The sequence below is a fragment of the Charadrius vociferus genome, unplaced genomic scaffold (genome assembly GCF_000708025.1).
Source record: "Charadrius vociferus isolate BGI_N301 unplaced genomic scaffold, ASM70802v2 scaffold90, whole genome shotgun sequence".
NCBI lineage: Eukaryota > Metazoa > Chordata > Aves > Charadriiformes > Charadriidae > Charadrius > Charadrius vociferus.
The window spans coordinates 6,262,825-6,285,844 of record NW_009647222.1 but is presented as its reverse complement, the minus strand read 5'-3'; the positions used below and the strand labels follow the sequence as shown (position 1 = coordinate 6,285,844).

Genomic DNA, 23,020 nt, shown 5'->3' with positions numbered 1-23,020 from the left:
GGGTTTTTTTCTTTTAAGGCTTACGTATTTTTTTCATAGTGCACTTAATACTTCTTTTCTCTTCATTGTAAGAGAGACCATCTGGTTCAAATATTCCTACCGACTGTGGGTTTTATGGTTTTACCTATCTTTTTTTCCTGTGGAATTTTTCAGCTATTTACTTGAACTAGATTTTACTAGTATTTATGCAAGAAGCTGAAATGAAGATATTTTCCAGTATGAAGTCAATGAATTGATTCCTAGGCATATAATCACTTGCAAACAATGGATACATACAGTTCCCAGCACTTCTATAAAACAAAGGTGTTTACTTTTCTGTTGATTATTTTCTGCTTAACTGCATTCAAATGAATCCATTAAAAACGTGACTGCTTCACAGTAAGATGATCTTCAGCAAAAACAAACAACTGCTGTTTCCGCTTCTCTTCACGGCCTTTAAAAACTACAGTCATCTGCACCCTGTATTTCAGGCAATTTATAGAAGAAGATAAGTCTGGTCTTGATTTGTTAATTTATTGTTTTTAAATACGGTTCTAACCTTCCTGCTTGGGAAAAAAAATATTTTCCTACTTCATTACTTATTTGTTGTCCCTTAACCCACCTTTGGACCTTTCAGAGTCTGATCAAAACACCAACAGGTCATCTCAAACTTCAGCCAGTCTTTCTGCCCACTGACTTCAGCTGGAATGATATATCCACTCTGGTTCTCCGTGGCCCCAAGTAAACAAAACTCACTGTATTAAGAGAGTGGTAGAACAAACCAAGGGAACTTCCATAAACCTGCATACTTCTCCTGAATTGCACTATAGCTTTGACCCCTAGCTCACCTGAAGAACAAAAACTTTTTCTTTTTTTTTTGCTTACCTGCCCTATACAGAACTCGCAAACTACTTGCAAAACAAGTAGTTTGCAAGTAATTGCTAAATACTATGAGCATTATTTACATACATAGATGGGACAGGATTGGAGAGACATAAGACTAGAGATCATGACAAGGAGGACAAGCAGGTTACAATAGCTTAAATGCAAGATACTTTGTCAGGCAGATACGAGAGGCATCAAAACTTTTTCTGGCTCCATCACGACTGGTTCTCAATATCTGCGTAGAGTTTTCTAGAGTCCACACTAAATGATGTAGTAGGCAACTTCTACAGGTTTTGATGGGTCCTGGCTGATTCTTCTTTATTTGTTCCCTTTCCTAATAGCCCGCAGAGTCATTCTCTGAAACAGTGCAAGTGTAAAGACTGAAGAGATCAAACTCTGACACAAGTCTGAAATTGTATCTGTGGAAACTGCTTTCATGTGCTACTTTTGTGATGACATTTACAATGCAATGTTTGTAACAATGCATTTTCATCATCTTATAAATATCAATTTACCATTAAGAGAGGAAGGAAAGAACATTAAAAAAAAAAGACAAATGCAAACTTACCACCATTTCTGCTTTGTTTTAATTGAACTAGTCTTGTTCAGATAAGCCTGTCTATCTCTTACAAAAACAACAGTTTATAGTTTAAACTGTGAAATTGTGTGTGTGTGTATGTGTGTGTGTGTTGTAATTATGGTGCCTGCTAACAATTTCATACTGCCACATTGCACATATGGCTTCCAAGCTAGCTTTATCTGAATCTTTGTGAATCTATTCTCTGTGCTATTAAACTGAGCACATTCCACATCGTTCAAAAGTAATTACACTTTTGTCTAGAGTGTAGGAGACTGCTCTCCCCAAACAATGAAATTCTCATTATTAGAGCTGGCACAATAACGGCACTGGTGTTCACAACACTGTGCATTGTACCATCACAATAACTTATCCTAAGCTTGATGCACAAAGGTACACTGGAAATTAAAATTTCTCTAAAACCACTGTGTTGGGTTTTTTTTTTAATAGGCATTCTTTAGCTCAGTATAATTAGAGTCCTATTTGACTTTTTAAAAAGCTATATGCATTCAGATTTCCATTCTCTTCACAACTTCTGAATAGTAGCTAAGTCCTCTAGCCGCATGTTGTTCTGATCCAATACTATTCACATGCTGACGACCACAGACCAACAGGTGAAGTGCGGGCCAGGATGTACGTGATAAAAGAATTCAAATACAGCATAAAACAACCTTTTATTTTGGACAAGAGCAGGAAAAGCATGAAGCAATGTGTCAGTAAGCTCTTTGACCAGTAGTGCTGTTATTCTTAATATGACAAAAAATTTCTTAATATTATTCCCAAGTTACAGAGGAATAACTTCATTCACCACAGAAATGCAACATTTTTTAGTGTGAAGCAATAAAGCAACTTAACGGTGCACTGTAATATTTCCTATCAATTTAAAGCACTGCTGAAAATGAATTCTAAATCCCACTGAAAGTGCAGGACAAACGTGGGCTAGCAGTGCAGTCATGCAATTTGGAACAACTAGACAATGGCAAAGTTACACCTTACCAGTTTAACCTTTTGGTCAGAATTTCTTTTTTTTTTTTTTTAATATCTCATCCAGCATGTGATTGATATTCTACAGTTAAGAAGAATGGTGGAATTTGACCACAGTATACCATGCCTGAGGTATACTTTAATCAGTGCTTTTAGCCTTGACATCTGTTATTTTCAGAAACTAGCACGCAGACACTGGTGGTGAGATCAGTAGTCCTGAGAGGTAGCAAAATCAACACGATAAGGCAGACAAATAGAAATAAATAAAGCCTTGTAACTTAGATGAGCTAACAACTATCTGCGCTATCCAAATACTGTAGCCTTAATAGGTTTCTTCAAAGGATACTGATACTGTAATCCTCAAGTGTTTCCCCACTAAGCTTATGGCCTACTACGAACGTCCTAAGGGGACCCTCAGATATATTCTAAGTCCAATGACTTGTCTTGTATTTTCTTCTGCGCTTTTGGTTTAAGTCCGAAAAATTATTGTTTCTTTTCTTATCACTGGAAGTGCTTTCCTACTTACAATAAGTATCTAGTTTCTTCTATCAAGAGGAAGAGAATCTGGGATAGAGTTATCCCTGCCTTTCACAAAACCATGGAACAGTTGAGGTTGGAATGGACCTCTGGAGGTCATCTAGTCCAACTCCCTGCTCATGCAGAGCCACCTAGAGCCGGTTGCCCAGGACTGTGTCCAGAGGGCGTTTGAGTATCCAAGGATGGAGACTCCACAACCTCCCTGAGCAACCTTTTCCCATGCTCAGTCATCCACACAGTCAAAAAGCATTTCCTGATGCTCTGACGGAGCCTTCGGCGTTTCAGTTTGTGCCCATTGCACTAACCTTTCTCTGGCTGCAGTTCCAGCATCCTCAGAAATACCCTGTTCATTTTGATGGGAAGATGAGGTTTGCAACCTTTTTGCCAATTTTGGTTAGGTTTGAAGATTTCTTTCTAGGGATTTTGCCCTCCTTTTATAAAAAAATTACCCAGCATTCCGAGCTCCATCTCTAAGTTAGCAGTAGTTACAACTTCACGAAGTGCAACAGGGTAAATTTTCAAAAGTTTAAGTTGGGTAAACTGTTGAGTATCACTCTGTTGCAATCAGCCCTTTACCTTAAGGATCCTAAGATGTCCCTGCTGGCGGGACTTGTAAAAGGAAGCACAGCTGGAAGTAACCTATGAAACAGAGGGTAAATTAGCAGCTAGAAAAGCGAGGCCAAGAAATTGATTCTCAAGGTTGAAATACTTTTCCCAACAGTCCCTTCACGATGCAGTGCTGAGGCAGAATACAAGGAGACAGGGATGGCTGTGGTAACAAGAGGAATTCAGTTACGCAGCCTACTGATGAGACAAAGCTGTGCAATTCCATACCTTTTCCAGTCCCCCTGGCTGCGTTTTTCTTCCATTGAGATTGTTCTCTAAGCCAAATGGGTATCGTACATGGAAGCCAACACAGAAAGATCTCTCTGGATCTATACCATGTCTATCTAAGAATCCCTTCAGAGAAGAGTCTTAGCCAACAATCATGCACAAAGCAGTATGGTTTAGAGGGGTGCACCAGAGTGATGAACTACATGATTTCAGACTGGCTGTACGTCTGACCCTGTGTTATCGGGCACTGGAGAGATCTGTAAAGGTGTACCCTGCTAAGGACAGCATGTGGCTGCAAAACGAGAACTCCATAGTCACTTGCAGGCTCAGTTAGTAGGTGTAGTAGTATAGCTGACAAGCTATTAAGAAGTGTGAGGCACACTGCTGGAGCTCTATCAATAAAACTGTATTGGACCGCACTGTGGCGATGTGTGTACATGTGCATACACCTGGATTTGCTTCCCAGAGACTATAAAATAGCACAGAATGTCAATTCAAATAGCATTAAAATGACCTCTGTAATGCTGCCGAAGTGAATACTCTCTGGGAGTGACTTGTGTAACTGCTAATCACCCAAACTGAAGTCATCTAAAAGTTATCCAAGCATTAGGTTCAGTTACTTCCTTCTTATAACTATGTACCACAACAGCAGAGGGAGTGATTATGTATATTTTACTCCCTTACACTGATCACTTCTTTCTTTCTGGAGACGCACAGGCTACATCCTTTCTGACCTACCTGGATGATGATTTTTACAAGACATTCCTCACTAAAAGACAGATATTACAAAAATGTCAGATTCATACAAACTGGCAATTTTCTTAAATATGTATGAAGACGAAACTGGTCCCTACAACCCCCCAAACATGCTTCATGTAAGCCTACAGCTTCTCAGTACTACAGCAAAACTGTCCAAAACATGCAATAATTCTGTATCTTGTATTATAAAGACACAGAACACACTGTATTGAGATCACATTAAATACAACCTTCATAGCAGGAAGTCACACTGGATGATCAGCTAAACTTTTTGGTCTCAAAAACTATAAATTAATAAAGAAATTTGTTAAAATCAGTTAAAGAGCAGTTAAATTTTTCAGTGAGGCGTAGTTAAAATACTCATGCTGGGTTCCTTAGAAGACAATGATGTTTTATTTCAGTACGCTACTATTCTACACTACTGGTGTCACCACAAGTTTATCTAGTGACTTAAATGTCGTCAGGAACAACCCCTTATCTTCAACACACTATCTTAAAATAGGCCAAAATAAAACAAAGCTCATACACCAGTTACATACCCTAACATCCCATTGGCTGGAACAGTATATTAAAGAATTACGTCTCCATAAAAACATATGGTAAAGGATGAGAAGTAAACAAGCTATAAAAAGATAATGACACATCTGCCCATCAGAAATTTCTCCAATGACATTCTTTCTTCATTTAAAGTTGCAATAAAACAAAGTAAAATTAAATATCCCAAACCCCTGTTTGAATTTAAGCATTAGACCACAAAGGAAGAAAAATGGATTGTGATCAGCGAGTTATTTTGTCGAGGAGAGCAGCATCAGTGAATATCCAGTGACTTGGTCCTATGAGAAATAATAATCTTTAAGGCTTTTTACTTAGGGCTTGTTACATGTGCATAATGAGCTGTAAGGGCTTAAATACCACTGTGGAGCTGTTGCAGGCTTTTATGAGAGTACGCTATCACCTATTTTGCAATGCCTTTTTAAAAGCCTTCAAATATGCAGGTCCATTCATTATCTTCACTTAAAGTGAAATTGTCACTGCCCTTGTCAAAGTGGGGGACTAACAGAAAAGTTACAGTCAATTTGTAAACAGGCAAGGGCTGTGTAAGTGTTTTCACAATACTCAGCTTTGTCGAGGTGCCTAAGTCCTGGGGTTTCGATGCCTTTCCCTGCACCTTTCAATCTTTATAGAAACGTATCACAGTACTCTGCAGGAAGGGCCCAAACACATCACGGTACAATAGTGACACTACGATACTACTGAGGAACACGGCATTGCTTTTTGTTCTTTTTGTTTGCCTGCTTTTAGATAAAGCCAGTTCTGGACTTTCAGTGGGCTGCTAAACATAATGAATTAAGTGCACTGTGTCACTTGTAAAGTGCACAAAAAGGTGGGAATTCACAAGTGAAAAAGCGGTAGGCTGATTTAATTCCATCAGCACAGCAAATTTTCTTGTAGGTATCTGTGGCATGAGAAATACGCATCAGATATGAATTTTTAAAACCAGCAAAATCCAAAGTTGCTTTTTTTACCCTTTATACAGACTTTCGTGCCTTACTATTGCATAAACTTGGCATTGGGGTGATATTTCAGACACCATGCCAAACATGACTCTCACTTACAGTGTTCCAAACCCATTTACTGTTTGCTGAGCACATACACTTCAAATTCACATCACTGTAGCTAAAAAATTTTAGCACCCTAAATGCCAGCGGGCAAAGGTGAGGAAAAGTGGAGTTTGCACTGCAAGTGATTTAGCATTTGTAGTGGAGGGCAAAGGCAGTCCAGCTAGATCAAAGCTTTCACATTATTGTAGCATGTTCTGTACGTGTAACTGTGCGTTGTACACTCCATAAAGTACAGATCTGGATGCCAAGCTACTGTAGAGGCAGAATTCAAAGAATGGATGTAAGCACAATAGACCATTAGCAAACCTACCATTGTGTTGTGCTGAGAAGTGGGAGTCCTATGGCCACAGTTCTCTTGCGTCAGCAGAGAAACTGGCTGAAATTCCTCAGAGTGAGGCTTGTTGGGAAAACTCACATGCAAGGGAAGGTGAAAGGCTGGGAGCCCGTCACTCTCCTCTTCTCCCACTTTCTGTCTGCTTGTCACCATGGCTACCTCTCCATCTGCTTCCCCATACGGAGAGGCTGGTCGCTTGGAAGACATCCTGGAAGGAACAAAAGAGGAGAAAATAATGAAACCTCCAAATAAATCCTTAATGCCGTCATTGTGTGGTTAGGGGCCATTGTAACAGAAATGCCTTTTTTGTGCTGGCAGAGAGCAGGAAACCATCCAAATACCACTGCAAAGCATACACAATTGGGAACAATGGCCAAGCAGGTAGCAACAGAACAGTGGCTTGTTTGTTGTGAGAATAATACACTAATATAGCACTCTCTTGTATTCTGGCTTCTTAAACATGAAAATTCACCTAAGAAGACTGTATAATGAAATGCAATTCCTTTAAAAAAATACCCATCTGGTTTTGCATTTGCAAGAGACTGTAAGAAGATAGAACGTCTCCCGATACAAGCTATTGTCAACTTAGCTTTTAAGGAATAATCATCCGCATGTATTTAACCATAACTGATAAAAAAATGAAGTGAAATAAAATAAAATAACTTGCTAGCAAGCCAAAACATCTGTGTTTATAAAACTTCACCGATGTGAACAACAGAGTGTTACAGTCATGTTGCAAGAATTTTTTCAGGTTCGTAGATCTGGGATACCTAAGCAATTAAACATTTGGACATTAACAATCTAAGCTTTTTGACAACACAAATTCAGGGTTGTACTAAGTGAATAAAGATTTGCTATCAAGATACCCTATACTTCCTGCCTATAGCCAGATCAGGAAAACACACATGTAAATGTAATTTGCACCTATGTCTACATAAAAAAAGGAAGATACACAGAGCACACAACGTAAAAATCACACACCAATTCTGACTTAAAATTCGGGCCCATGTTCCAAATTATTTGACACTGTCTGATAACACTGTTATGATAGCACATAACTATCTTCATCTTTTAGACAGACCAAAAGAATCCTTATGTCTTCGGAAAATCCAGTTTTCATCCAAACCAGGCACTACTGAAAATCTTACAGGACAATCTGAACCCAGAACACTTTCAGGCTTGGTCTTCAAAATAAAGGGGTCCACTGAAGTATTAAAATGCAGACGACTTCTGGGATTAATTACAGCAACATTGTTCATGAAAATCAGGGTATGTGCATGGATGGCATAATGGGCCACTGTGCTAAGCAGGGGCATCTGTAATAAGGAGTAGAATGAGAAGTAAGAAATCCTACAGGCATCGTCAAAAGAAGAAAAGAAAGAAAAAAGGTTAAATATTTCATGGAAAATAGGGAGTTATGAACAAGGAAACTGAAGACTATTGTAAGTAAAAAGTTGAAAAGACAGGCTGAAGAATACTGTTTCTCCTCAAAAATCTAGTATTTATGATTCTAATTACCCCATTTTGATTTTCCACTTCACAGTTAAAGGACTGCATTTCAAAAGCCCAGCAGCCTCTTGAACCATGTGTGGGGCTGCTGTGAGGTGGAGCATGTCCATACGATTTGGCATATTGAGCACGAAATGGTTCTTAGCAGCAGTCAACTGGGTCTGAAAACAAACAGTGACTTTAAACAGCCCTTTGTTAGGACTTATTTTGTTTCTAATGATCTCATTTTGAGCTTTGCCTCCTGAGCCAAGTTAGATTATATTAAAAAAAAAACCAAAACAACAAAACAAAACACCACAACAACAAAAAAAGCAACAAAAAAGCAACAAAAAAAAACCCTCTGACAAAAAAATCCCTACCAGAACCTATACTCAGCTGCACATCGCCCGTTCTGAACACCACCTATTGCTTGTACATAGAGAAGCAATCTGTATTTTCTATTAATGTTTGACTTAGTCCAACAGACTAACACTTCATACATCCTACCTGAATTCTGTCTTCCAGGCTTTCCCACCTACGTGTCTGCAGCAAAGCATATGTATAAAGACAGAGATCACCAGATAGACTCTTACTGGCAGTTTTCTACTAGCCCACTGAATTCAGCATTTTACAGCTATGTTTGACGTGACAGATCCCAAGCTTTTCTTCCGCAGAAACCATGCAACTCTCTCCTAAAGTTAATGTGAATTATTCATATTCTGCATTGCACCGCACCAAGATACACATTTGCTATTGATTCCGAGTGTAACATTTTGGATACTCGTTTCAACGCTGCCTTAATAGAAGCTTGGGATTTTACAAAATCTCCGTTTCTGAAAATCAGCACTAAATGGTTGTCTCAATTTTGGCTGACAAAAAGGGAGGGACATAAAAATCATTAGTTAATTATTCCACAGTGCTATTCTATACTTTAGGACATTTATATTCAATAAGAGGACTGAAAATACTGTAAACCATCTACAAAACTCTCTACAATTCACTTTGACAATAAAATACATAGAGAGGATGCCTTCCTTTGCATTGATGATTTGTATTATATGCTCTATACCCAAGTGGTGTTAAAAACTCCTACTGCTGTTAACCCAGAATAACCCAGATTCTGTCACATTGCTTCATAAGGAGTTTGACTAGCATGTTGAAGTAAAGCTCTTCTGCTAACTTTACCAGTGAATAAATGGTTTCCTCTACTGTGTTCAGTTAGCGTGCTGCAGATCATCATCGCCTTCTACTTGTCACTGTTCCCAACAGGGCTGATATAATTTTCTGCAGGGAATTTATAAAGACAGCCAAGGAAGGCAATAGAGGTGACCACCTCTATGCACTAGCAATAACAAGAGATTATTATGGTTTTGATCTAAACCAAAAACCTCTGGGTTGGACTGCAGGCTAACCTGCAGTGATACTACAGGGGGAAGAAGAAACTTTTTTCTTCCTCATGCAGCTCTTCGAAGATCCAGTTGAAATTAGAAGCCATGTGCTCATCATAACACTAGAAGGCCAAGAAATTGCTAAAATAGCTTGGGTGGCAAAGTTACTGATCTAATCTGCATTAGTCTTCCAAGCAACTAGAATGCTCAAAGAAACCCTTGCACAACCCTAGGTAAGGGTCACACAGCTCAGACGATGACTGCAATTTGTTTTCAGGTAGCCCTGTCCATAGCCAACATGACTTAGGCATAATCTGCCTTTTCGGAAATTTCATCATCCGTTTTAACATCAAACACAAACATCACAGTTTCACAGAAAATACTTACTCCTTATGAACATCTGGGAAATTTCCACAAGAAAATGGAAGATTCAAGTAAATAAATAAATCCCTATCTACTTTTGGAAATGCCTCCCGAAAGGACAGTAACTACCAAAGCCTATAGTAGCAAAGGATCGAATCACCGATAGGTTCACGAGCAGCAAACAACATGATACATGGTAAATTCACTCATAGGTGCTTTCATGATTTCTACAGCTTTATTGGTCCCTTTTATGAATCTGAAATGATCCCACACTGCTCACCACTCCCCCTCCTTGAATTCTCTTCTCACACATCTTCATCTTCCTACTTAGCTAACACTAGATCTTAACAGATTCTATATCCGAGATGCAAGTGGAGTTCCCATTATAAAAAATATACAAAGGGAAACAGCTGAATTCTGAGTAACAACATTATCTGAAACTGAGCTCTTTTAAACAGATCTACATCTAATGAAGGGCTGGAATTATCCCATCTTAACAAAGGACTGGAATTACCTCATCTTAACAAAGGACTGCAAACATCCTGGATCTACCCTCACTGATAACAGGACAGTTTACGATTTACATGACTTGAAGATCTTTTCCTCAAACTCGTTTAAACTCAGAACAGTTTTCAATTAAACCCCTCTGAAAGAAGGTTTACATCAATTTCCTCAAACATCAATTTATGGATAGGATTTAAAAAAAAAAAACAACAAAAAACAACAACAAAAAACCAAGATACATCTCAAAAAAGTAGCAATACAGTGAATCTAAAGGGTGTCTCAGCAGATGCAATCTGTTGCAACTTAAGACTTGCAAGGAGAGTTGCATTTTGAACTGGCATTAATCATTTCTACTGAATATAAATAGCTAAATAGTAATTTTTTAGACAACTGAAATCTGCAAAGTTCAGAAACAGTGGGACACCGGCAGTATTCAGACCACTGTAGAGACACAAGAGTTATGAAACGTATCCCCATACTTGATTTTTATCAGTGGTTAGGATGGAACTGAAGATTAAATTCTGCTGATGAATTCAAATATCACCCTATTGCTTGTAAAGGGACTCTTTTTTCTGTTTTGGGGAAGGCTTCTTAATATGCAGAAACTGTAGTAAAAAGCATGCCTTTTGTTAAATTTTCATTAAATAAATGCTTTTCCTGGTAGCAAGAATATTTTTTTTCAGGGAAGTAAAATCTCACTCTTCTGGCTCCCTCTTATCCCACAAATATTTGATGCAATTCATCTTAGAATAGCTTCTCCATGTATTTTTTTACTCCCCTTCAATTTACAACAGACTCTTTGTGGTCTTAAACTGATACCCTGTGTCTATTGATCTCAGTGTTTTTGGACCAACTTCAGCCTGGCTGGATTTTCCCCACTGGAGAGAGTTAGACCTGCACTGCATCCACATGAATTATTTCCTCGTGCCATCTACAAGTATTGGTTCCACCTAAATAATTACCAAACAACATTATTTTGTTTGGGTTTTTTTCCCCCCTTGAGTTCACTGCCTCACAAAAGTGATCTTTCCACAGCTCTATTTTTTCATTATTATTACTTTCAACAGAACCTCATTTAAGTGTCCCCACTACTCTTCCATTTGTTCATTGGTTTGGGTTCACTTCATACATGATTGTATACGCAAAATAAATCTGAAATGGTATCCAGTATTCAAGGAGATAGTGCCCTCTAGCACACAACCAGCATCCATCCCAATTTGATTGCTCACGCCATAAAATTTCATAAATTTTATGTCATAAAACTCTAATCTTGTTACATTAGGCAAAATACCTCAGAAACATTTCAGATACCCACAAAAGCTTTTGGAGAAATGGCTTATCCGTGTCTTCAAAAGTGACAAACACAGATGTGTCAGGAGAAAAAGATATGAGGCCATAAATCTTAACTTGTTGGGAGTTAATTAAGGGATTCATCAATCATTACATAGCTCACCCCATACACATACAGGCAAAATCCCGTCAGCTGCCATAACCTACAGAAATCTACAGGTTAAAAACTCCCAAAGTCCCTCTGTTCTGACTATTTATAAATGACTTTGTATAATCTAGCATTAAGACCTGTAATTATAAAACAGCATTAAAACAGGCCTGCATAGTTATGGATAATTATAGTTGGTACACTTTTTAAAGAAATAAAAAGCTTTTCCATTCAAACACAGGCTTTGCCTTTTTGACAGCTCCAAGTCCACAGGATGTAGAGAGATGATTTAAATTGTATGTCAAAATTTTGACTGTGCAAGACATTCTTTTTTTCCCTTATCAAGAGAGGCATTGTTGTTTTCTCACCATAACTAGGCGTGACAGCGCCTGACTGGAGTCGCATAGCCAGTTTCTGAATCGGCATGAAAGCGTTCACCTCTTGAGTTTCTCTGGCAGCTATAAACTAAGTCTTTCTCATGGGTAGAGTTTAAATCACTTGGCCCCGTACAGCGGAGACAGGCACAGAGCTGCAATCTGAAGAGATGCACAAGGACAAGACGAGCAGATCTGATGCCCCAGCAGCAGCGTGGAGGGTCATTCCAGCCTACCAACAGCATCGGGAATTCACTTGCTAACAGCCCGATTCCAACCCAAATGCAACACGCTAAACTAGCCCCAGGAACTTCAACGGGATTCAATCTGACTGTCTTCCTGATCTGCAGGGATTCTGCCTGATCTGCAGGGATATTTCCCTCTAATTAAAGTACATGTTGGAAATCTGCAGACTCTGCTTTTCCACAGAAAATACTTAGGATTACAGACAGCAGCAACATCACACACACGTGTATCTAATGTGTAAGCATACACACACATATAGATGCACAAACACAAGTTTACCCAAGACATCAGCAATACATCTGCCTCACCTCTGATCATATTTAAGACTAATGAAACTGTTCGTATTCCCAGGTTTATTGAAGCTATGACCTCTCTACAGGCAGCCCAAGCAAAAGGTGATAGTCAATACTAATGGCCGTCTCCATTCCATTTTGGCCCCAAATTCATTCATTATTTATGTACACTGAATAACTAGTACCTTTAAAAAAACTAACCCTGTTCGTTTTGACAGGATTACTTGTGTAATAAGGTATTACTCAACATGAGTAAGGGTGGCAGACTCCCACACTCTGTCCCACTGGGAACTGCAAGCCCGACTTGTTTCTACACATACCACTAAAAACAGACTTCACTTGGCAATATCTTTGAGTCATTTACAGCCTGGTTTGGAATTCTTTACTGAAGTAATTTTACAATTAAAAAAAAAGAAAAAAAAAAAGGAAGCAAACATCTCTAATCTGCTAATCAATAAAACTGTGCATGAAATGTGCTCTCATCTGTCACTCAGACTGAGAAGGAATAATCTGTTAATTATTACTTTCTAAGATCATATCAATCAGCCATCTCTTAAAATGCAGAGACGCTACAAATAAGTTGTGTTATTCAAAAAGGGTTTTGGTGAACAAGTCACTTTTGTTAACACAAACCAAGATCGCTATGGCATAAACTGTGTAATATTTCTGTGCAGTTGTCTATTATTATAGCTGCCACAAGTAATCCTATGGCTCAGGCCACCCAATAATTTCTGTTTCACCCAACTCACTTTCTCCCTTTTGCTTTCCAGACTTCCTCTCTGTATGCGGTAACTTTAACAATTTTTTTTAGTCCACTAGTTTAGAAGATTCTGAATATAAAATAGGCAGGAAATATGCTATCTCCTATCTATTTTAAAGCATAGTATAGTAAAGTATCAGCAGCTTGGCTGATAAACCTGATATTCCACATAGTGTGGAAACTGTTTTTTTGAGTAAAGGTACTGTTCAAAATTCCAGCGGTAAATGGTTTCATTTTGACAAGTTTTGAAACGCTCCAATAAGAGAGCTGTTACAAGTGTCTTTCAATAAAATGCTAACAAAAACCTTGTAAAATTTTTCTTTTTTCATTGGACAAATGAAAAAAAAACACACCCACCTTTCTATAGACTCTATGCTCTTAACTAAAAATTTATCATCTCCATTTTCCTGCATTTGCAAGGAATTTATGCATGAAAAACCACTGTAAAATCAAGCCTAGAGAAAACACATTGTGGAAAAAAGTTCAAGTTGAATGTTCCCAACGTGCATTATGCAAAGATTTTCACTGACCTTTTGAAGCAGGTAACTGGGAAAGATTCCTTGTGCATGACTAAGTTTTTTAGTGAAATACTCTAGCCTGAAACAAACCAGCCTTCAACCAAAACAGAATTGGTAAGGTGAAGGAACTGCTATCAAGCTACTATATTCTACTACTGCAAAGAATGTTCCCCAATTCTTTTGTTGATCTCGTACAGGACTTTCCATTATTGTCCCTGTTTTGTAAAATAACTAGTAGGTGTCAAGCAGGAACGTTTAGTGATTTACCCAGAGACACACATTCAAAATCAGCTTTAGCATGAGAACCTGTATCCTATTTTTGTTTGGTGCCTGTCAACTTCATAAGCCTTTTGTTTTTCACTAGTCTGTGTGCCAACCAAAAGAGCCAAAAATTTAGTAGTATGTTTATAAACCAGAAACGACAGGATCAGATTTTACTTCTGCTGAAAAGTATGTTTCTAAAAAGATCAAACTTCAAAACCTGGATTTTTTGAGAACTCCTCAAAACCAGAAGAAGCATGTAGCAAAAATGTGGTTATGGTACAGGCAGCGCACAACGGTAATGGTGCAGTGTCAAAGACAATGAGCATCTATCAGCACAAACTCTGAAACAGCAGGATGCAGTCATTGTTGATGTTTCAAGTAAACTGAGCCTGATCACTGGCTTCTTTCATGCAAAAGACTCTGCTTGGATGATTTTGAATTAAATCCACAAGCTCATTTATTTTCCAGTGCATCCTCAAATTAACTCTGGCTTCCTTCCCCCTCCCACCCCTAACATTTTAGAAACGTACCTCCCCCCACTCTTCAGCTTCTCATACATCCCGCTTTTTTACTTTTTATTATTACTATTATTTTACATTTGTCCTCATGTCACAGTAGAAATAGCAGAGATTTGGTGTTATTTTCATGTAAAGTTTTAGGAACTGCTCACTGCTGAAAGTACTATTGCAATCACTATGACATTAGGCAGTCATCACTCTTCTGCCTGCTGCACTACAAAGAGGAATCTAGTCAAATAATTAGAGATTTCAGGCCTGAAAATTTCACTGTACAAACTAATACTTGAAAATGACAGAAAAGAAGTCAGTCAGTCTCCAGACGCTGAGTGGGAGAGCTGTGCTGCATGCTACAAGGAATCTATACATCACACACAGACGTGCATACCTAATTTCCATTGACATTGAGTGAAATGAAGGCAAAGAGTTGAAAAAGCTTTAAAATTATGACAATTATGAACGACTTATTACAAAGAAATTTGAAGAAGCACAGGCTCATTCTGAAAAGTTAGCTAATATTAAAACTTCCGCAATTTAGGGAGCTTATTCTTGGTCATTCGTAGTCTTTGTCTAATCAAGCTGACATAAAATTTTCTTCAAGCATTATTAAATGATGAATTACTTTCAGTAGAATCAACATTAATAATAAAAACCCTCTCCTAAAAGATGCCTAGATTTCAATACAAGAAGCCATTCTTTTGATTGAGATCTCGGTAAATTATGACACAGCTTTTCCCACTCTTCCATCAGGCCATTGCTCAGTAATGTGATTGCCAAAGAAACTGCTACCAGCTTCAAGTCTCCCTCTCCGTTCCCTTCTTTCCCTTACTTACACTTCAAACTCAACAAAAGGGTTGTTTGGTTTGGTTTTTTTTTTAAACAATAACGTTCCCTGACCAGGGTTTGTGTATAATCACAAACCAACCAGAAACAAGGAAACAAAAAACCCTAAAAAATAATGTCTCTTTTTTCCCCCTACTTAGCTCTGAATTTCCCTACTGGTAAGTTCAGAATAACAACTTTACATTGCATGTACGTTCGCTTCTAATAAATGTACATGTATGTGAAATTACTTTCAATATACTCACTGTTGTTTACGCATCTGAACTTAACAGTATCATTCTACAATTATTATATAAACTCTTGCTCCAACCATCACTCACATAGGTATTTGCATCATGTCTATCACTTCATAAAAAAATGCAAATATACACAGGAACACATAAACACATACATCCATATGTATACTTTATAGTTCCTGGTAAAACTGATCATGCTAGTAAAGTATTTATGCATAGATGAATGGATATTCACAGCTTGAACTTGCACCGCTGAAATACTGGGCCTCTAAATAACTTTAGTGGGAGCAGAATTGGGGCCTCAGAAAACCCGTGTGTACCTTTAAGAATTACAGGCACAGTGAAATGGGTTTCGTGTCTCTGTGTGTGCGTGTATATGAAAAAATATATTTCGGCAGAGCAATGTCTCCAATGGATGTAAACATTTTCTTTCCAACAGGTTAAATCCAGCTGCCTAGAATTTTTATTATTTTTTTGTTCACAAGCATGTGTGTGTTCCCCCCTTTTTTGGCGGGTTTATACATGACAGGTGCATTCTTGGCCCAGGAACAAATAATCCCAGAGAGTCCAAGAAAGAAAAATCAAACTGAACTTGAAGACAAAATGACAGGGAGTAAATATATGATTGCCTTTCTATTATGTTGAAAAAACAAAAACACAAAAATTTTGAACATCTGTAATGTCTAAGCAATTTGAGGTAGAATTTTCAAAGCTGAAAAGAGATTGTTCCAAAGCCCAGATGTTGCCTTTCAGAAACTAGTGAAAATTGCTGCCTCTGAAAATTACTCTGAAATACAAGTAAGAGTAAAACCAAAAATTGTTTAAATAAAAATAATTTTACTCAGACATTCTGATATGCCAAAAGAGAAGATGAACTTTTTTCAAGTGTTCAGGTGATTTTGCACTCACATCTCCTACTTCAGATTATCCAGAGTCATGCCATCTCTGTTCCAACACATGACTGCATGAGGGATAAAACAGAAAAAAGTTTATGGTATGATGTGAGGGCTCCCGCTTCCTTCATTGTACATATTGTACTGTGAAGTCTTCTTCAGTCGTCTTGCGAAAGGTTGACAGTTGTTGTATTGTTTCCCAGTTTTTACTCATAAAACCAGAAGAATTAAAAATCTGCATTAACAAATGTGTAGTGTAATCACGGCACATGTCCATTCACTTGCCGTAGTATTGTTCAAGCCACTTTCAATTCTGTAATTTTCAGATTTCTGAACGTCCATGTTCAGTTTAAAGCGCTCCTGAATGTTTCTCAAAACTGTTGCTCACACATTCTAACGTGCTTCCTCACCTCTGTCATGGTACACGTAGGTAAGTGGATTGACTTCAGCTCACCACTATCTGAAAGCAGACTTTTTGCTATATCCGATTCAAGAAATGCTCATCAAATTTCAAGACAAAGAACAGTTATAAACAGCTGATAATTACTCATCTTAACAAACGTTAACCCTAAATACTGCTGGAGCTGCTAGCCAAGAAAAACACAACTATTAATCACATAACTCACATATACCCTTGCACAAATAAATGCATATTGGTCTGTGAAGTAAAAACAAATCCACAAATATGAAAATGAGAGACCATTCTAAACAGACAACATACCTTTAGGACCATAAGGAGTCTCAAAGTTTACTTTAGAAAGGCTGCAGTTGCAGGCACTGAAACACAGTCGCAAGAAGATGTCCACTTTAAAAATCTTTGACAGTTGGGGGGTTGGGTGGAAAGGAGGAGAAAAACCCCGCAACCAGTATCTTTTTCCCCCAGGGAAACTCGGCGGATGTCTGCCATTCACCCTTCCATAGGTACTTTGTCTACCTTCATGTCTGTTGTTCAACAGCGATTCCCATCCAGCTCCACAAAGACCCAGCTGTATAAACCAATGCTGTCAAAGAACACAGTTAAGGGATGGATAAAACAGGGAGGGGTGTCTAACATGCTGACCACTGACTGAGCTTGCAAGGATAAAGAAGCCTTGATGGAGAGAAGTAATCATCCATTGCTGTTTGTTTATTTTACCTCCTCCACCACATACTGGAACCTTTTTTGTTTTTTCCATTACCAAAACCATCCCCCACTGAGAGGCCTTTGTGATCTAAAAGGGGCAGAGCCCCTCTTTCTTAACACTGGCAAGTTTATGTAGGCAGATTCATTCAAACACATCTTAAAATAAACATTTGGCTCTTCCCCTACATCACACTGTCCACACACTGCCTTCAAACACACTTAAAAAAAAATCACCATTAAAATGTGCTTGCCTAGAACTGTTTTTACTAAGATGTATTAAAACAATTTAGCAGTCTAAGGCACATATTGCCATGGAGGTCTAACTTCAGATGAGAGCTATAGTCTTCTGAAAAAAAATAAATATACATTACAGTAAAGTAAACCTGGCTGCTATTGCCATAACAAGTGGTATAATAGCTTTCTTGAAAAGACTTCTTCCATCAAAAACCTTCTCCCCGCTGGGGATACACCTAATTATATTACAAGTGAATCTGAATCCAGATGTTCAGATCTGAAACGTATGTCACAAGTATTACGAGGAAAATGACCACTGGATGGAGAACGAGGCATTCTAAGGGCACCACTGCCCTGAGCTCTGAAGGAAGCGAGGACCTTCAGATTCCTTCAGGAGTAAGAGGTGTAGACGCTGAGCATCTTAGAAAATTAACCTTTCTGTTAAACAAAAATGAACAACCAAACGTCCTTACTTCCCACTTCTTTTTTTTTAATTGTACACTCCTCATACATACACCACTTTTTTTATTTTTCTAACTATATGGGTTTGGCACTGAGAACAATTCAAGCATGAATCCCTATAAAAAGACAGTGCACAGGCAACAGAAAGTAGATCTCCCAAAAGGCCTTTTGATGTATAGGAAGATGATACTGGAAAGAATACTTCTCAATTGGAAGAGGATGCCCAGCCACTCCATGGGCTACCTACTGCAACCAAAGTAACTCATTAGGAATAATTATAGTCAAATTAAACTAGGACACTTGAGAAAAATCATGGATTCATTGGTATCAGACATTAACAAACACCTCCATATCACAAGGCTGATGATCAGCTATCTTTTCAAGGTTACCAGCCAGAACTGGATACAAAATACAACAAGAAGGGTCTGCTGTCCCATTTTTAATTTGAAAAAGGTAATAAATAGCTTTTGATTTGGGTAAGTAGTCATCTGGCAAGCTCTACAGTTGTTTGAGTGACACGTAGGATAGAGGATTGGTGAACTGATTGAAATACATCACAGAAATTTAATTCTGCTCTATAACAGTATCCTTTGGCATTGACCATTGCTGAAGAAGCACAAACGTTGAAACTATGACCAGATAGTTTGCTGCTGAATACCCTCTCTGCCTCAGTGTAGGCTACGAAACCAGGACACAGCATTAAGAATTCAGAAGACTGTTATTCAGTGCCCAGTTATCGGCAACTTCCAAGATGACCCCACAGAATTTATTGAATCTCTCTGGCTCCCAGTTTTTCCATTTCTATGTAAGAGATAAGAATGTTTAACTGCTTTTATAAAATTCTCCAATTTTCTTCTTTTAAAGAAGACATTTTATTGGTGATCGCTGTTTGTATTACTTGCTTGTATCGTTAAATTACTTGATTCTTTTGTGCATACTGACACATAGCAAGGGCAAAAATTAAGTACTGTGTTCAGCTACTGTATTTTGAAACTGCAAAACCAAGTTTCTTCATACAGCCCTGCCAACAGATCCTAAGAATCATTTTTATTTTACCTATTGACTGTATTTATGCAAAAATCTATTCATCTTTCTTTTCTGGGCAGTGATAATGTAAAAAAAAAAAAAAAAAAAAAAAAAAAAAAAAAACAACAAAAAACACCAAACCAAACCCCACCATTTAGCAGGAGAATGACACTGAATCCTTTTCACTACACCATCCAGTTTCACTGGATCCCTTTCTCTGTCCTTCATACATGAAAAAAATTCACCCCTTGCCAAGTAACACCATGGTAATTTACAATTAATGAACACACTCAGGAAAGCTGTTGTAAAGGAATCTCGCATACCTTCATCATAAAATACTAATGGCAACACCCATTTCATAGACGAACCATTAACAGACACCAGTTTGGTTCTTGTTTACCCACAGAACTTCCCAGTGCTGGCACCCAAGTGAAAGTCAGAGCTCTAACCCACCCTCTCACAGCAAATCAGGGACAAATTCGGACAGCAAGCCGCAAGCTCAGCTTTCCAGTCTCCTCTACTATTCAGTAGCTCTGATGATAATTCCTCAGTACAATGAAAATAAGGCATACTGCATTCATCAAACACACTATCAAGATAATGACGGAAATCTAAAACCAGCCCCTTTTCCAACCTTGCCCTGGATAACTAATTATAAAGGCATACTAAAAGAAGAAAGTTCTCTAGAAAAGGGTACTTTCTGTATTACTCTATCTTGTATCTAGCCACTCGTCCCTTCGTTCACAAACAAAGCAAACACCCTTCTGCTTAGTCTTCCTCTCTTTTCAATGGCTCACACAGGTGTACCAGATTTTAAGCTTTAAAAATGTCGACCATAAAATAAAGTCTCCAAAATATAAAAACTAATGCTAGGGGAACACTTTTAACTAACAGCATACTTCTGGTTCCATTAATCTACTTGCCGGATGGACCAAGCATATAGATGTATGCTGAGATTCTCAGCTGGCATTTTTAAGAGTCTGCAAAACCTGCCTTATACAAGAGCTCATCAGATGAACAGAGGTTTTTTCCTTTCTCTCCTACTTTCTTCTCAGCCCCATCTCCACCCTTGCTTTAGAGGGGGAAGATCAGAAAGAGCAGCCGTTACCAGGCCTCTACACCCCTATCCCCTTTTCCCCCTACTTCCCCCTGACGCTGTATGTCATGGATATAAAGCACAAGCCAGATTTATAAAGATACTAAAGTGCCAAAACCATGGAGTTTGTCTTGCTGTAAGAGATCTTCAAATACACTTCCAATATTAAGACACCTATACACTTCTGAAAATCTGACTAGGAGCCCATCTATGTCTCTCAACACCGACATACGTCTACAAACCTCTTCCTGCTTCTCTCCTTTCCTTTACACAATTTACTAGAGAGCTTTCTACGCTTGCACTACTCTTCATCCTTAAAAGCACTTACAAATACTAATTACTCTTCACATATCCCTTCTGTGAAGTAAATAAGGATTATTATCCCCTCTGAAGTAAATACGGATTACTAACTCCTTTTTACAGACTGAGGAAATACAGAAGAGGATTTTAAGTGGTCTGCACGCCACAACGTAAAGAGACGATATTGAAGCATGGATTAAGATACAGAAGTTCTCCACCTCATGCTCAGACTGTGACAGTCTAAATCTTACCCTTCTATTTGCAAATGATACTCTTAGCCCAATTGTTTCTATCTGCTGGCTGATGATCAAATATTTAATGTATGCCATCAAATGAAAATATGAACTCTACAGCAGTGCCTCTTATTTGTCATGCCCCATTACTTAGACTGGGTGGTAACATGCGCCCATATGATGGTTTTCAATTTTATTATAGTCTCTATTTGCTCATTCACTTAAGATGTTTAAAGAAGAGTTGTATGGATTATCAGACAGTCTGAAAAGTTCAGTTCAGAGCTCTTCAAACACATTCATTTTCATCTTATTAGCACAAGTAAAGTAAAAGCCTTAGGCAGGTAATTTACCATCCAGTTTATCCAAAGGGACTTCTAAAGGAAAAGTCAACCTTTGTAAATTGTTTGTGATAATCTCCAAATTGATCATTAATTATCAGCTGCTTGTAAGCTTTTCTTCCATCAGTGGCACTGTGAAAATAATGCATTTCTCAGAAAATCTACCATTGTTGTTATTGCCACCTGTGTAATCAGCCATTATTAAAACCAGCAAAGTTACATAGCAGGCAGCAGCCACGCTAAGTGAATCCTGTCCAGCAACTCCATTTTGCAGGCAGTTTAAAAATTAGTTATCCATCAACAGGAAACCATTCATTATTAATATTATATTTTACATTCTATACCTTTCCACATATAGTAGCAGTTACAATTAATTTAGACCCATTCAGCTGCGCTTAATAAAGCGCACATTACTTTGTACTGCCAAACTCTAGCTAATGTACAGAAACTTCATTTTCCCTTTTGCAGTTTTCCGATTTTCTTCTAGTAGAAGTGAATGCTTACAATCTATCAGTAAAAATCTCAAAAGATCTTTCCATGCTTTGTTTGTGAAAAAGAACTCGGGAAGAGATGGCTGCAAGTAAAGGAGATTAGTGTTAGCTACCCTCAGGTCCACGTCGCACAGAAACAGAGGGTCACCTTTTCGTACAAGAGACTGCTTGTCAAAATGCAATTGAGCCTTGACATACAAATTTTGACCAATGTTTTCCAGAATTGCTGGGCATGACACACTACACACCATTTTCAGAATTTGGGGCAATACTACGACTGATGTATGACATCTGACAGTCTCACAGTTCCAACTTTAACTCCGTTGAACTCAATGGATGGCAGCCCTGGATGACACGTGCCTTGCATCTTCAGCGGGATCAAACATACGTGACAAATCATGTTTTTAAAAAAAGTATTTCACCAAGCAGGAAACCCAAGCTGACAGCAATAAACTGCAAGCTTGGTGACTATTTAATTGTGTATTGTCACACACACCATAGTTTAAGGAAACAAAGAATTAACGTTAAAGGGAAGACATAGGCAGGTAATGAAAATTTTTAGAAATGTAGTATCTTTGGAAAAGGCTGTAGATTACGAAGCAAGTGATAGTATTTTTCTTTTAAAATGGCCAACAGGTAAAAAAACCCAAAAACAATGAAGCGCCCACCACCATGGGTTGTTAACACAGCAGCAACTGAAACCTTTTACATTTGAGAATGGCAGTCCCAGAAGCAATGTAATACATTTTTCCGTTTTTGTAATAGTTGAAATGACGGATAATTCTACATATGTGCAACCATGTCATCTTTAACTAACACACACATACATACACTCTAAGAGTTTTATTCACATTAAAGAAGACTGACTGCTGACTGGGTTCATGACTCAGGTCCATCGGCAGCAACTCCACACCAAGTCTTGATGATTCCAAATGCAACAGGATTATAATAAAGATGGGAAGATGGAAAAAGGCAACAGTACCACGGCTGAAAGAAGACTCATCCCTTAAAGACAGTTTCACTTAGGTTCTCTCAAATTCATATAATTTAGGCTTACAATTGTAGCACAGGATCTTTTAAATA

The 23,020-nt window shown here is 38.1% G+C and overlaps 1 protein-coding gene across 1 annotated transcript in view; it reads right to left on the bottom strand.

Annotated features, from left to right (window-relative positions):
• The window catches only part of SOX5 (SRY (sex determining region Y)-box 5), a 254,825-nt gene extending 248,107 nt beyond the window's left edge, over positions 1-6,718 (bottom strand). The window contains 1 exon segment of the mRNA XM_009879668.1: positions 6,488-6,718. Coding sequence (XP_009877970.1) covers positions 6,488-6,718 — 231 coding nt within the window.
• Between the last annotated feature and the right edge of the window lie 16,302 nt (positions 6,719-23,020).